At 36.1% G+C, this 14,686-nt stretch overlaps 1 protein-coding gene across 6 annotated transcripts; it reads left to right on the top strand.

The window, feature by feature from the left end:
• Positions 1–181: 181 nt before the first annotated feature.
• LOC125645645 (uncharacterized) lies at positions 182–13,399 on the top strand. 6 transcript variants are annotated; one of them, XM_056140334.1, is made up of 6 exons: positions 182–572; positions 3,903–4,342; positions 4,508–4,597; positions 11,860–11,932; positions 12,157–12,789; positions 12,913–13,399. In XM_056140334.1, exons 2-5 carry the CDS (start codon positions 4,325–4,327, stop codon positions 12,408–12,410), a joined length of 435 nt encoding a protein of 144 aa, XP_055996309.1. In that variant the 5' UTR covers positions 182–572; positions 3,903–4,324; the 3' UTR covers positions 12,411–12,789; positions 12,913–13,399. The 6 variants fall into 6 exon arrangements, 3 of the variants coding, with proteins under 3 accessions (XP_055996309.1, XP_055996308.1, XP_055996310.1); XM_056140333.1 differs by having other exon boundaries at positions 206–302; positions 4,508–4,624; XR_008795931.1 differs by lacking the exon at positions 182–572 and having other exon boundaries at positions 2,706–4,342; positions 11,860–11,916.
• Positions 13,400–14,686: the final 1,287 nt, after the last annotated feature.

The following is a 14,686-nucleotide window of genomic DNA, read 5'->3' as shown; positions in this document are numbered from 1 at the left end:
ATTTGATTTAAAATTGTCTTTAAAAAGCATGAAAATACTTTTTTTTTGTCAAAAAATTGTAAGGTAAGCGTTTTTAATGATGTTTGAATTTTTCAAGATAAGAAATAAATTTTTAAAATAAAGATTCGTTTTTGTATATTCCATTCTTGAAGGACACCACTCGGAACTCCTCGCGTGACTCGTACCTCGCACACTGACCTCGGAAAAGGATTATGGTAAATGTAGTCCGACACATGCGAAAGATTCAACCAGAGGGGAAAAAGTTATGAATGGAAAGTGAATGTCTTAAAAACTTTTAAAAGGTTACTTTCTTTAGTGATTTTTTTTCAGTTCTAGAAGAGGGTAATCGGGGAAAAAATTATAATCCCTATATAACATTTGCGCTTATATTTTGAGTCACGTTTAACGAAGTGTTGTTATTCATCTTTTGTCAGTATTTTCAGGGGTTTTTTAAGGTCTTGATTTCAAGGGCTTGGGCCTTTCCAATTGGGAAAATTAGCGACATTTCCTTGAAATTAGGAAAAATGTTCATACAAAGAAGTAGGGAGAAAACCAATCCAGAGTGCATTAAGGTATATATAAATGTACATGTGGTCTACACACGCGAATATACTTTCGCGAATAAACGCGTAATTTTTGCTAATGAACGCATAACTTTCGCACGCGAAACTTTCGCGTTATAACGTGAAACTTTCGCAAATAAACGCTTACTTTTCGCGAATAAACGCGTATTTTTCGCGATATAACGCGAAATATTTTATTTAAACAGGAACTCGTCATTAGGACTGACGTTTATGCATTTAATATGTTGTACGGTGTGACCGTTGAGACGAGCGAAGCCCAACAACATTTTGCAACACGACTTAGACATTTTATCCGCCTCTTCGTTTAACGCGGCATCTTCGCTAGCCAAGGGTGACGATACACGGTGTTCCTCTTGTATCGTCACCCTTGCATGCCAAGAAATTCCTAGCAAAATCTCCGGTATAGAAAAACCGTTATAAATCAGTGACCATAATTAAAAGATAAGCAACGGCTACTATTAATCAGCATGTAATATGATCCTATTGAAGCCAACGAATTCAGACCGGACGGGATTTCTTGGCATGGTCATGATTTTTGTGTATTATACTAAAACACTCAAATAACCCCATACCGGCTTATTTGGTCATTTTTGAAAATTATTTTTGCACATTAATGGCAAAAATTACAAATTTTGACACCCCCCCCCCCTTGCGCTTGATCTCTAATGAAGGATATCATCACATATTTTGAATGAATCGTTAGAGAAAGTTGTAATTGATCACTGTTAGAATTGATGCCAATAACGCGCTAATGCCGAATAACGTTGTTGGAAATGCTCAATGTTACCCTGCTGACATCGCAAAAACAACATCGAAGTCAAGCAGTGCAAAATCAGCTGGTCAAAAACCAAATCACCCACCTCTACAACAAAAATGCAAAAAAATATTTAAATCCTTTTTTCATGGTTTCTACTCACAAAATTTCAAACACAATACTTGAATTTACACCTCACAAAAAATTGGAGAGCCTACCTCATAAGGAAAGTCCCATAAAACATGCAAAGTTCCAGGAATTATTTTCTTTCGGCCATGATTCGATGCAACCAGTATGTATCACATGTGTGTAAACAGCCTGAGTGCACCTCAGGAAGTAGCCTCAGCTACCAACATCAAATAGTCAGTGGCGTAGTTTCCATTGAGGCAACCGAGGCAGCTGCCTCGGTAAAAAAAAAAACAACACCTTTTACATTGTTAAAATGTCGATAGCTTCTGGGGGCGCAGTCCCCCAAACCCCCTGCCTCGGTAATATTCGAACCCAAGCTACGCCTATGATAGTTCCTATGTATACAACTGATTATTTCCGAAAATTTCCTAATCAGGGGTACAGAAATTAAGAGAAAAGAAGAAGAGAAAATGAGAAAAATCGCGCTGGGGAAAAATCAATTACCGGTGTGATACCTTTACACATTAGACGATCGATCACGATGCCGGCTTATTTTGTAGAATATTGAATATACCTTTCTTTATGCAGAATGTGTATTGATACAGTAGTTCATATTCTTAAAATTATTTTTTCTAACCCCCCCCCCCCACCCTTTCAAATTTTCCGTTCCAAACTCGGCTATATCGTATCGTACTCGTTTACTATGCCAAGAAATTCCTAGCAAAATCTCCGGTATAGAAAACCCGTTATAAATCAGTGACCGCAATTAAGAGATAAGCAACGGCTACTATTAATCAGCATGTAATATGGTCCTATTGAAGCCAACGAATTCAGACCGGACGGGATTTCTTGGCATGGTCATGATTTTTGTTGACGAAAATCGGGGAATGTAGTCAGCTGTAGAAATGATTAAAGCACACGAAATAACCACAATTACCCATATTTAAAACGGCAAGACGACACGAGCTAATTTTCCCGAGAGCAGAGGGAGGTTGAATTTTGAATATTTCTCATGACTCTCGATTGTCAGGGTCAATCAGCTAATCAGTAGAAATAAGTTGACGGTTTGTGGATGTTGAAATTAAAGTATTCTAGTTTTTTAATGTTGGTGTTTGTATTTTACCAAAATTCCTATCCAAACGGGCCAGGAAATGCTCTAGGGGATAAGTTATGATTTAATGAATTGGTTATGATTTAGAGGATTCCCCCCCCCCCCAATTCTGGGGCCTTGTCGAGCATTTAATTAATGTTCAATATATTTTGATGTACATTCAGTTGTAATGTTAGCAGTGATAGCAGAAATGAAATAATTAAATGTTTCATTGCTTTTTCACCACTTCATATTGTAATTTTAAAATTTCGTATAAGAAATCATAAAGACGTCTACAATAACCAGCTTAGTCAGGATTTAGAAGTTCATACAGTCATTTACCATACTTTCATGAAGATCATACAGGGCAAAATGAAATTAATGTCAACAAAAAGTACTTATATATATACATGTATATTAATTTACAAAGACACTATCTTGATTACATTTTAAAGTTGTAAAGATACCATTCTAATTTAAATGTTGAATCCTATAGATTGGCGACACTACTTTAGAAGATCATGCATTCATTTACCAAACTTGGAAAATACACAATAAAACCTATTATTGTTTGTCTCATTCATGCTATCGAACTTCATTGGGTCACAATATAGCGACCTATATTGCAATATGATCTGCGTCCGTCGTCGTCCGTCTTTTTAAGGCGTTTTATTTTTTTCCAAACTTTTATTTATCTACGATGGTATATTTACACGGTGGTATATTTAGGACATGGAAATATTTTTTTACTTCTTATTTTGGGAAATATTATCTCGTTCGCACGACTTATTTTCTAAGGAAATTATGTCGTTCGCACGAGATAATAAGTCGTGCGAACGACATAATTTCCTTTTTTTTTTTTTTTTTTTTATTTTTTTTTTTTTTTAAAAACCATTTATTTTGTGCAGTAATTTTTAAATACCAATCAGTCTATTACTGTAAAGAAATCAAAGAACGTATTTTTGATAGATATTGAAATGTGTACATGAAAGGTGAAGATAACGAACAGTGATCAATCTCATAACTCCTATAAGCAATACAAAATAGATAGTTGGGCAAACACGGACCCCTGGACACACAAGAGGTGGATCAGGTGCCTAGGAGGAGTAAGTATCCCATGTCCCATGTAGTTAATTTCTTTTATTTTGCAATGGTCCTTTTGTTTTCCGAAGAAATAACTAGTTAATTCCACTTACACAAAGAGTACTATTAGAGGCACATGATCAAATTTTCCAATAATTCACAGAATTCAATATAATCTAAGATTAAATTCTATTTGCATTTTCTTCAAATTAAATTTATTGTATATAGTATTTGCGATTTCAGTTAAAATATTTAATTCTAGTTGAACCTTGGGTATATCAACTCGGAAGAGTTCTTAGTGAAGGACATCAACATGGACGGGTGTAGACACATCATCTGAAGTACCAGCTGCAGCTACTTGCTCAGACCTATGGCGTGTAAAACGTTACACTATTATACTAATCTTGTTATTCATATTCGAAAAGTTGTATATGAATCACATGTTTTTGAATATGAATGAAAAGTTTAGAATATAAATAACAATTTATTGAATAAGAATGACATGTTTTTGAATAAGAATAACACGTTTTTGAATATGAATGATAAAATTATCGAATATGAATAACAACTTTTCGAATATGAATGATATGCTTTAGAATAGAAATTACAAGTTTTCGAATATGAATAACGAGATTAGTATAATAGTGCAACGTTTTACACGCCATACAGACCCGTTGCTGGTATATGGATGGGACATTTAAGGTTACATAAAATTTTAATTATTACTGAAAACTTTAATTAATGTGAAATATAAAAAAATAACGAACAAATCTAATTTAAAAAAAAAATACAAACATATAATGATCATGAAATAAAAAAGCAAATATAATGAAATGTAACTCAAACTTTCATTTTACATGTATACAGGTTGTACCAGACTTCCTCAAACCCAGAGGACACTTGCTGTCCATCCATGGATTTGTGCGCAGAGATGGCCAGGAGCAGCAATTCCTTCTGGTATTTGTGCTCATGTCATCCAGACAAGTAATGTTATACATAGTACATGTACAAGTATCCTCATTTTTCAATGTATTCTTCCTTTTTTATCAATGTATATGCATCGTATATGCATACATATTCATACATATACTAGAGGTAAAAAGAAAATGCATTATAAAATGTAGTATAATTTTTCTATATTTATTGTTTATATTTATAAAATCTAAACAATCGACAAAGGTGATGTTTTTGAACAATATCGGATAGTACCCGACTCAGATGCACGGACTTTTTCATGGTTAGTGAACACATGTTGTTTATTGAAGTGTTCGTTCGCACGAGTTTTACTGGCCAATACTGTTTGGAGTAAGAAGTGTAAAAGGTTTGTTTGGACACTATTCGTTAAAGCTGACATGAATTAATAAATATAGTATAATTCTATATGTCCGCCATATTTCTCTGCTAATCCGCCATATTAGTTGGAATTTCTATTGTTATATGTATCAGGGTTCGCATGGTATATAAGGGGACGAGCTTTGCTACGCTTCACTTCACATCAGTGTCTTCGATTTACCTGTGCGGGTAGTTTCGACAGGTAACACGCATTCGGCAAACCTCGGCCGATTCCGGTACCCTTGTAGGGTACCGGAATCGGCCGAGGTTTGCCGAATGAGGTAACACGTACATCTCCCGATACTAATTTATAGGACATCAAGAAGAAATGAAATCACGTTTTGGAACACCACGCAGTGCTCAAAATTATAATAAACATATCGTACAGTAGTAAATCATTCTAAATATATATATTTGGATAAATATATATAGAATGCCTTTTCTTTACGTGAACGTGCGTACATTTGCAGTAAATATGTCAAAACTATACAAAAATGCGGAGAAATATTTCATCTTTTATCTATTGATAAAATGGAATAAGCAAAGAGTATACAATCTATACCATTCACAATTACTTCAAGTAAAAGGCAAAGACATAAATACTACTGTACTTATAAAAATGGCATGTAAGCTCGCCATGAAAACGCATCGAATGCGGACGACTATATACCTGGACCTACTCGTAATATCTGTAAAGGACCGCAGATGTACGTGTACACTTGTCGAAAATACTCTTAGTAGTAGTAAAACTCCTTTTATTTGCATAATCCATGAAACAAAACGATAAACTTCATTTGCATTCCAACAGTAAACAACATTGTCCATTGTACAGACTGCGACACACTTAGCCCGTGCCGATCAGCTATCTTCAATCAGGGGAAGTATCAGAGTATATTTACCCTGTATTGTGCATGAATCCTTATACCATATGATTTACTGGTCAGAGTATTGCAGATTTATAAATCAGGAAATCATTTAGGTACATAAATTTGCATATACAACACTGTACAAGTGTATGGGATGAGAGAGAGAGAGAGAGAGAGAGAGAGAGAGAGAGAGAGAGAGAGAGAGAGAGAGAGAGAGAGAGAACGAACAACGAGAGAGAGAGATAGATAGAGAGAGAGATAACAACGAGAGGGATCGATAACGACGAGAGAGAGAGAGAGAACCGATGATCTTGTAATAATCGTGCTCTTATTAAGACAAATGACATCGTTAATTCAATAAAAAGAGAACAGTACTAGTAACTCAATATTGCTCTCATTAATTGATAATACAGATTTATTTGATTCATTTAAAGCACGCAATAATTAAAAATTAAACATATTTTTAAATAATGTTATTTTCAATTACTTCATTTTATGCTAATTTGGCGCTCAATAGATCTTATATATCTATGCCATTTTGCGTTATTACATTCTTAGTCGAACTCGACGCAAATTGTACTAATGCAAAATGTAATAATCGAGTTTATCATGTTATGCGTCGTTATCAAACATCAAGGGGAGTGGACAAGAGTGTCTGTCACCCATCTTTAATAACAATATCCATTTTTTGTTAGTTTGTAATGCAAATATTATGCGAAAAACAACTAGAAGAAAACGAACAGGGATTACTTGGGGTATGACAGAAGTACTTGAAGACCTTGATTTTGCGGACGATATTGCACTGTTATCTCACCGTCATCGAGACATGCAAGAAAAAACCACCCAGCTCGCAAAAACAGCTGAAACAATTGGCCTTCATATAAACACCTCCAAAACTAAGATCATGAAGGTCAATACCATATCAGAGGAACCTATCTCCTTAAATGGCACAAACATAGAAGATGTCACCAACTTCCCATACCTAGGAAGTAAGATCACCACTGATGGGGATTCAGAGGCAGATGTACAAGCTCGCATTTCTAAAGCCACAGGAGCATATGCTGCTCTGCGGAACATCTGGAGGTCAACAAAGTTTAGCACCAACACCAAAATTAAAATCTTCAAGAGCAACGTGCTTGGGGTCCTACTATATGGTGCTGAATCTTGGAAAGTAACCAAGTCTATTTCCAACAAGCTGGATGTATTTCAGACCCGATGTCTCCGCAGAATATTGCACATCTTCTGGCCTAACACCATCTCAAATAACGAACTGTACAAAAGGACAAACACCACTCCTCTATCCCAGACGATCAGAAAGAGAAAATGGCTGTGGATAGGACATGTATGCAGAATGTACCCAACTTCCATCCTAAGGGTTGCTTTGAAATGGTCACCAACTGGCAAGAGAAAGAGAGGAAGACCAAGAGAGACCTGGAGAAGATCGGTGGAGAAAGAAATGAAAGATAACAGCTGGAGTTGGGGACAGGTCCAGAAATGGGCGAAAGACAGACCAACATGGAAGTCTCTGGTGACGGCCTTATGTGCTGACCAGCACGAAGAGGACTAAGTAAGTAAGTAATGCAAATAAAAGAAAAGATACATTGAGTGACAACCCCTCCCCCACTTACCCCAGCTTGAAAGTTCTGATATAATAGTAGAAGACACACACCACCACCAATTAAGAAAATGAAGATATGAGGCACTCATAGTAGAGGACTCTAACCACCTCATCCGACCCCCAACGATTGAAGAAAATGAAGTGTAGGGGGAAATTATTGAGGTAGTCAAAGTAAAAGACTCTTTAACCCTTCACCACCACACTAGGACTTTGAACATCGGACAAAACATCTTGGTTTGTTTGGGTGTTTTGTTTTATTTTATTGCTGTTTTCGTTCATCTTTTTTAATCATTATTTTGAATGGCAAGAGATTTTGAAGAATCCAATTTTCCATTTTTTCCCCTGTTGTACCCCCCCCCCCCCCCCCCATGAAAAATGACGATACATGTCTGGTTATTACATGTACACTTTGTTTTGAAACTTGCAACACATGCATGCATACTAATTGTATGGTGCATGTAGAATTGCACCCTTTACCAAGTGTAAGGAATGGTAAACCAAAATCACAAAACAAAATGCATAAAGACCAAGATATTTTCAAGCGTAGGAACTTCATTCATGAATACATAAAAACATGTATTCAGAAAAATCGCATGCATGCATTGCAGGACTATAGCATTTGTGTGTTTTAACGTTTCTGTAACATGCTATAATGATTACTTTGAGGCTTGAGTGTAATTTATTCATAAATATTTTCATTTCGTAGATCTGGCGCAATGGCCATACCGCTGTACGTAGAAATTTCAAATTCATATGTATTCGATAAGATGTTAGTATGCATAAATCAGTAAAATTCGTGTTGAGGTTTTATTTGATATGATACAATGTCAATATACTGTAATGCATTAGTAGGATATGCAAAAGGCAAGAGTATAAACATTTTCTTTTTTCATTATCAGTATCAATATCTATATGATCACGAAAAAACATTATATAATTTATATCCGGATTCATTTATACCGATTTAGATATCAATAAAAACAAAGCTGCATAGTTTGGGAGAGGGGTTTCTAATGAGTCTGATGAAATTAAAAGAAGGAACTCAACATTTGCATTCAAACTAGATGTACTTCAAAATGAATTCATTTCTGCTCTGACTGAAAGCATGATTCTAAATTCGGGAACAAATCTTGCATACAAAATAATTAATAGGGGAACACATAAATTCGAGTTCCTTTGGAATTTAATGAAATGTAGATATGCACCTCTCTTTCAACACGAATTGATATGTTGTTTCAGGCACGAAAACAGGGGGTTGGGGTGGGCAGGAAGGCTGGTCTGCTTTTCCCACTTTTTTACTTTTTTACAATTTACTTTTTTCCCATTATTCTAACATACAAAGTCAGTATTTTCTACATGCACAGTTCAAACTAATATTCTTTTTTTTAAAATTTGTAATGAATTCAATTATAAGCATCAACTCCTGTAAGTTTCCAATATGTTGTCAATGACAAATTTTTAAATAGCTGGAAATTTTTAATGCTTGTAAGCTTACATTTATATAAGTGATAAATTTTCTTTCCTTCTGTGAAATGATATATTATAAATCGAAGTAGGACGGCCCCTCTCTCTCTCTGAATATGGACATACAGAGACCGTAAATAATTATGTGGTTCCAAAAGAGACAACAAAACTATATTTTCGTTTATAAATTTCCTTTCATACATGTATGTGTCTTTGTGTAATGAACTGTTTATTATGTATTGCAAATGTAATACACGCATTTGCACACATGTATATTTTCGATCATTATTCCCTTATTTGCATATCCAAGTTTGTATATGATCATCGAGAAATTTTGAATTGTGCACCAATATATCCAACCAGATATTAGATTCCCGATTTCTATAAACTGTAAAACCTCGACCAGACAAGCATTCAATACAGGAAAAATTTTCGACTCTGACATCTCCCCTGATTGAAGACACCCTGTTTGACACGGGTGAAGTGTGTCGCAGTCTGTATAATGGAATGGCAACGTGTTGTAAAGTTCTAACGAGATACAAATGGAGTTTATCATTTTGTTTCGTGGATTTATTAGAATAAAGAGAATCTAATATTTTCGGTAAGTGCACATCTCCGATACCTGTTGAATAGACGCCCGTATTTGATACTTTTTTTGGCGATTATACCTTGTGCATTGCATATTATGCATATGGCATGCACCTTTATTTTGCAAGAATTGATATAAATAATATATTTTATGCTCTTTGCCTATTCCATTCTATCAGTATGTAATTGGCAAATGATTTATCCGCATTTATTTTATTAGAAAATGCAAATACTTGCATGCACTTGCAAGTATGCAAGAAAAGTTGGTTTTTTTGGTTGTATTTTTGTCTAACTTATCTAAACTTCCAGAATGTTGCATTAGTATACAATCAATATTTTGTAATTTTGAGCAAAGTATAATGTTTTAAGGTAGTACTCTACATCGTCATAATGGCTGACTTCCTTTAAAAACATGGATGAAAAAATCGATATCAGCAATATTTGTCTTTTCCTTTAAAATACCTAGCCGAGTAGCTCAGTAGGTTTGAATACCGACTGCTGAACTGTAGGTCGCAGGTTCGAGTCGAGCAGGGGTTTTAAATTTTTTTCAGATTACCTTCTACTAAAACTGTATTTTTTGACAAAATAAAGTAAATTTTTAAAATTTTCAATTTCAAAATATTGTTGTACATATCCTCCACTTTTCATCTACATCAAATTTCTCTGGTGTAGCATACCTCCTTAAAATGTTATTTTATTTGTTTCTCATTCCCTATATATTACTATCGGAGATGTGCACTGGTCGAGTCCACCTAGAAAAATCACTCAGGTGTGACAATCACATTTGGGGTATATACGGGTAGAGAAAATTAGGCTACCTGAGAGAAATATGGCGGATAAGATGAGAAAGGTGTACGTATTTATTAATTCATGTCAGCTTAGCACTTTAGTTTTAACCAAATTTACGCTTCTGTCATACCCAATCTAATTAAAATAAGATCTTTGATCCGCTCCGTTATTGTTGTGTAGCGACATAACAATAACGGAGCGGATCAAAGATCTTATTTTAATCAGATTGCTCTCATGCCACGACTCAGCGAAAACCAACGTAATCGTGCTGTTGGGATGCTTCAAACTGGAATGGCACAAAATATCGTAGCAAGACACGTTGGAGTTCATCGGAACACCATCCAGTCATTATGGAGACGTTTCCAACAATCTGGTAACACTCGGGATCGACCACGTTCTGGGCGTCCTCGTATGATGTCGCGTCGACAGGTCAACTACATTAGACTTGTGCACCTGAGAAATCGTTTCCAGACAGCAAGTTTGACTGCTCGTAGCATTCCTGGACTTCGACCAATCAGTCCAAGAACTGTGCGTAATCGTCTGCGCGAGCACAACATCAGACCAAGACGTCCAGCGGTGCATCCAATACTGCTTCAACGTCATCGTATCGCTAGACTAGCGTGGTGCAGACATCTGCGATTCAGAGTACAGGAATAGGCCAATATTCTGTTCACTGATGAATCCAGATTTCATTTGGATAGCAGTGACGGCCGTTGTACAGTGTTGTACAGTTTATCGTCGCGTTGGGGAGCGGTACCAGGACGATTGTGTTGTGCAACGTCGACAATATTCGGTGGAGGTAGCGTTATGGTGGGGTGGAATAACATCACGTGGAAGGACCCCTCTACAAATTGTCAATGGAAATCTCACCGGCGTAAGCTATCGAGACGAAATTATTCAGCGCCATGTGATACCCTTCATACAGAGACAGCAAAATCACATCACTCTGCAGCAAGACAACGCAAGGCCACATGTTGCACGAGAAGTCAGGGACTTTTTTGTTCAACAGAATGTCGATGTCTTGCCTTGGCCAGCTGTTTCCCCCGATTCATCGCCGATCGAGCACATCTGGGATGAAATGGAACGACGTCTACGCCGTTTACCAAATTAGCCAGTGACATTGGCTGATTTAGGCCCAATCTAATCGCGAGCGAGTATGTGAGCGGATCTAACATCTAATTTTAATTAGATTGATTTAGGCCAGGCTTTAACCAACATCTGTGACAACATTCCTCGAGCATTTCTGAACATTTAGCGGCATCAATGAGGCACCGTTGTCAAGCATGCATGAATGCAAATGGTGGTCATATGCGTTATTAACTTTGTTAATTCAAGTCTGAATACCAGTGTCTTCCGAGTGTGCTGAAATTGACGTTATACGACGTTAATATTAATGGATTATGAAATGTTGTAACGAATACATTTGTTAACAGTATTACAACAACAACAACAAAAAATAGAAGTTCATTGTTATTTTTTATTATTTTTTCATATATTAAAAATAATTCAGTTTCTTTTTTCCGTATATATAAAATGCTGCAATTTCACGATTTTCTTTTCAGGTCTTTCAAGGCATCTTGTCTGCTCTGCCCACCCCACCATCCGTGGAGATGTTTATGGTTGATTTCGAGCAGAGTGAGTAAAATTTTCAAGCATTACAAATTACTTATACCATATACATGTACATATACGTGTACACTTGTAGGGTTTTTTCTATATTGACGTAATTAAAGAACTTAAAATTGTAAGACGATATATTATCTTGCCAGAGTATGGAGTACAATTTGCACAAAATTTATCATTTATATTTCAAATCTACTTTGTGTTCATATCATCTGACATCTGGAACATCATTTTAGGAGCTTGGAAATCTATCCACAGCACCTTTCCTGATGCTACCATCAAGGGATGCTGTTTCCATTGGTCTCAAGCCCTCTGGCGCCGCTTTCAGGACCTTGGTCTGGCACCGACTTATAAGAAGAGGGGAGCAACCCTTCAATACTTAAAACAACTAATGGCCCTTCCATTCTTGCCACATCAAGATATTGGGCCAGCATTCCAGACCCTTACTTGCCGGACTAGTACTGAGGTCATTGGTAGGATATATGGATAGGCAGTGGATGAGGTCATTGGTAGGATATATGGATAGGCAGTGGATGAGGTCATTGGTAGGATATATATGGATAGGCAGTGGATGAGGTCATTGGTAGGATATATATGGATAGGCAGTGGATGAGGTCATTGGTAGGATATATATGGATAGGCAGTGGATGAGGTCATTGGTAGGATATATGGATAGGCAGTGGATGAGGTCATTGGTAGGATATATGGATAGGCAGTGGATGAGGTCATTGGTAGGATATATATGGATAGGCAGTGGATGAGGTCATTGGTAGGATATATGGATAGGCAGTGGATGAGGAATCCTCTTTTCCCACCATCTGCTTGGTCAGTCTATCGTCTGCCAGTACGGACCAACAATGATGTTGAAGGTACTAATAAAATGTTTAATATTCCATTGCTTTCATTTTTTCCCAGAGCATGGTAAATATACATAACTGTCCTTTTGGTTGTTTTTGTATTATTTATTTTATTTTTTTTCATTTGTATTTCAGGCTGGCATCATCGAATAAATGGAAAGGCGGGACACCGAGGATGCGGGTTTTATGTTCTCTGCCCTCTCCTCCTGCAAGACGCACGTCTGGTGGAGAGTAGAGTCCACAGCGACAACATCTGTCGCAATGCGAGTAAGAGCACGACAACTGTGCAGAAGAAGCTCGATGTAGCGTGGGACAAATACGATGTTGATGAGGTGAGCGCTGGACACTTTCTCCGAATATGCGGATCAGTCTATGCCCCCGTGTCCAACAAAATGTGCAATGTGTTAGTGATGTGAAATTTCAACATAATGTGTATGATCTGTGGTACAGTGTATGTTAACTAAAATATTTATATGTATTGTGTAAGAATGTAAAGTTTAAAAATGTACTGTGCTGAATTAACCTTTTTCATTTGAATGTTGTGTATTATTTATATTGGTAAATATGTATGAAAATGTGATAAGAGAACGTGTGTGAAATACCAATAAAAAGATAACATGTATTTGAGTATTCTCTTTTCACTAAACAAGGTCAGTACAGTACACTTCGCGATTGAATTGCAATACCGGTAAGTTTATATCAAACAATAGTGAACGATTTGTGATAGCTACAGTGAAAACTATCTACTAGGGTCGTCCAATAACATTGATAACACTGTAAAGAACGCATACAAAAACTTGGATTACTATCTATTCTATCCCAAACGTATATCTATCAGTCCACAATTCAAACATCTGTTGAAATATGTTAAATAATTATATATATATATATATATATATATATATATATATATATATATATATATATATATATGTGTGTGGATGTAATAATACAGTATATGATGAAAAATCCAATGATATAAATTAATTTACTATTTTCCTCCGATTTAGAAAAATGCGGTAAACAGAGAATTATAAAATCTCATTACAAAATGTGTTCAACTCATGTTTCCAATGTATGCAATTTGTCTAAGTTATACATGCTACGCAAAATATTTTCATTAAAACTCACTTTAAGTCAACGAGGAAACGGTGAACATTATCAAATGTAATTGAATATTTTGTGAGCTCTTTATATCATATTTTGAAAAATTAGCAATCATAAAAAATATCATTGATATACATTTCATAACTATTTAAACATACGTTCAAGAGGCATTTACTGCCGGTAAAATTGAATGAAATTACAGACCACAGTTTAGATTTTTTGCAAAAGATAAAGTAAACGGGAATATTTTTAACACATCACCGATGTCAGACATCGGTAACTACACCAATTCTCACGCGCACCTACACGCTGTTGCTCATATAACTAGATTCTACGCAGGTAAATTGGGGCGAAACCACTCGATTAGTACATCGGGGCGAAACCACTCGATTAGTACATTGGGGCGAAACCACTCGAGTATAAGCCAATCTTCCACCTTATGTTACCTGCATTGAAATTGGGACGAAACACTTGGTGTGAATCCACTAGGTGCGAATAAGTAATCGGGACGAAACCACCCGTTACCAATGAGAATTTCTGTTGCATTTCGCAATACTATATCGGCCATTTAATGTTCTAATTCAAAGGTGAATTGCGATAAGACGATGCAGTGTTTCTACATGTAGTTGAGTCTTATATGTCCATATCTGGATCTCCATTTCTCTCGTACCTCGCACACTGTCTTTGAGTGGAGAGTAGCGGAATCATCTGAAGATTGCCGATTGTTTCCATTCCTAAGGTCCAATCGACCCGCCGGCGGAAATAAAAAAAACAACTATATATATTTCCACTCGGTAGGTAT

Source organism: Ostrea edulis, chromosome 6, assembly GCF_947568905.1.
Source record: "Ostrea edulis chromosome 6, xbOstEdul1.1, whole genome shotgun sequence".
Lineage (NCBI taxonomy): Eukaryota > Metazoa > Mollusca > Bivalvia > Ostreida > Ostreidae > Ostrea > Ostrea edulis.
Note: the sequence above shows the minus strand (reverse complement) of the source record. Positions and strands in the feature narration are given on the sequence as shown.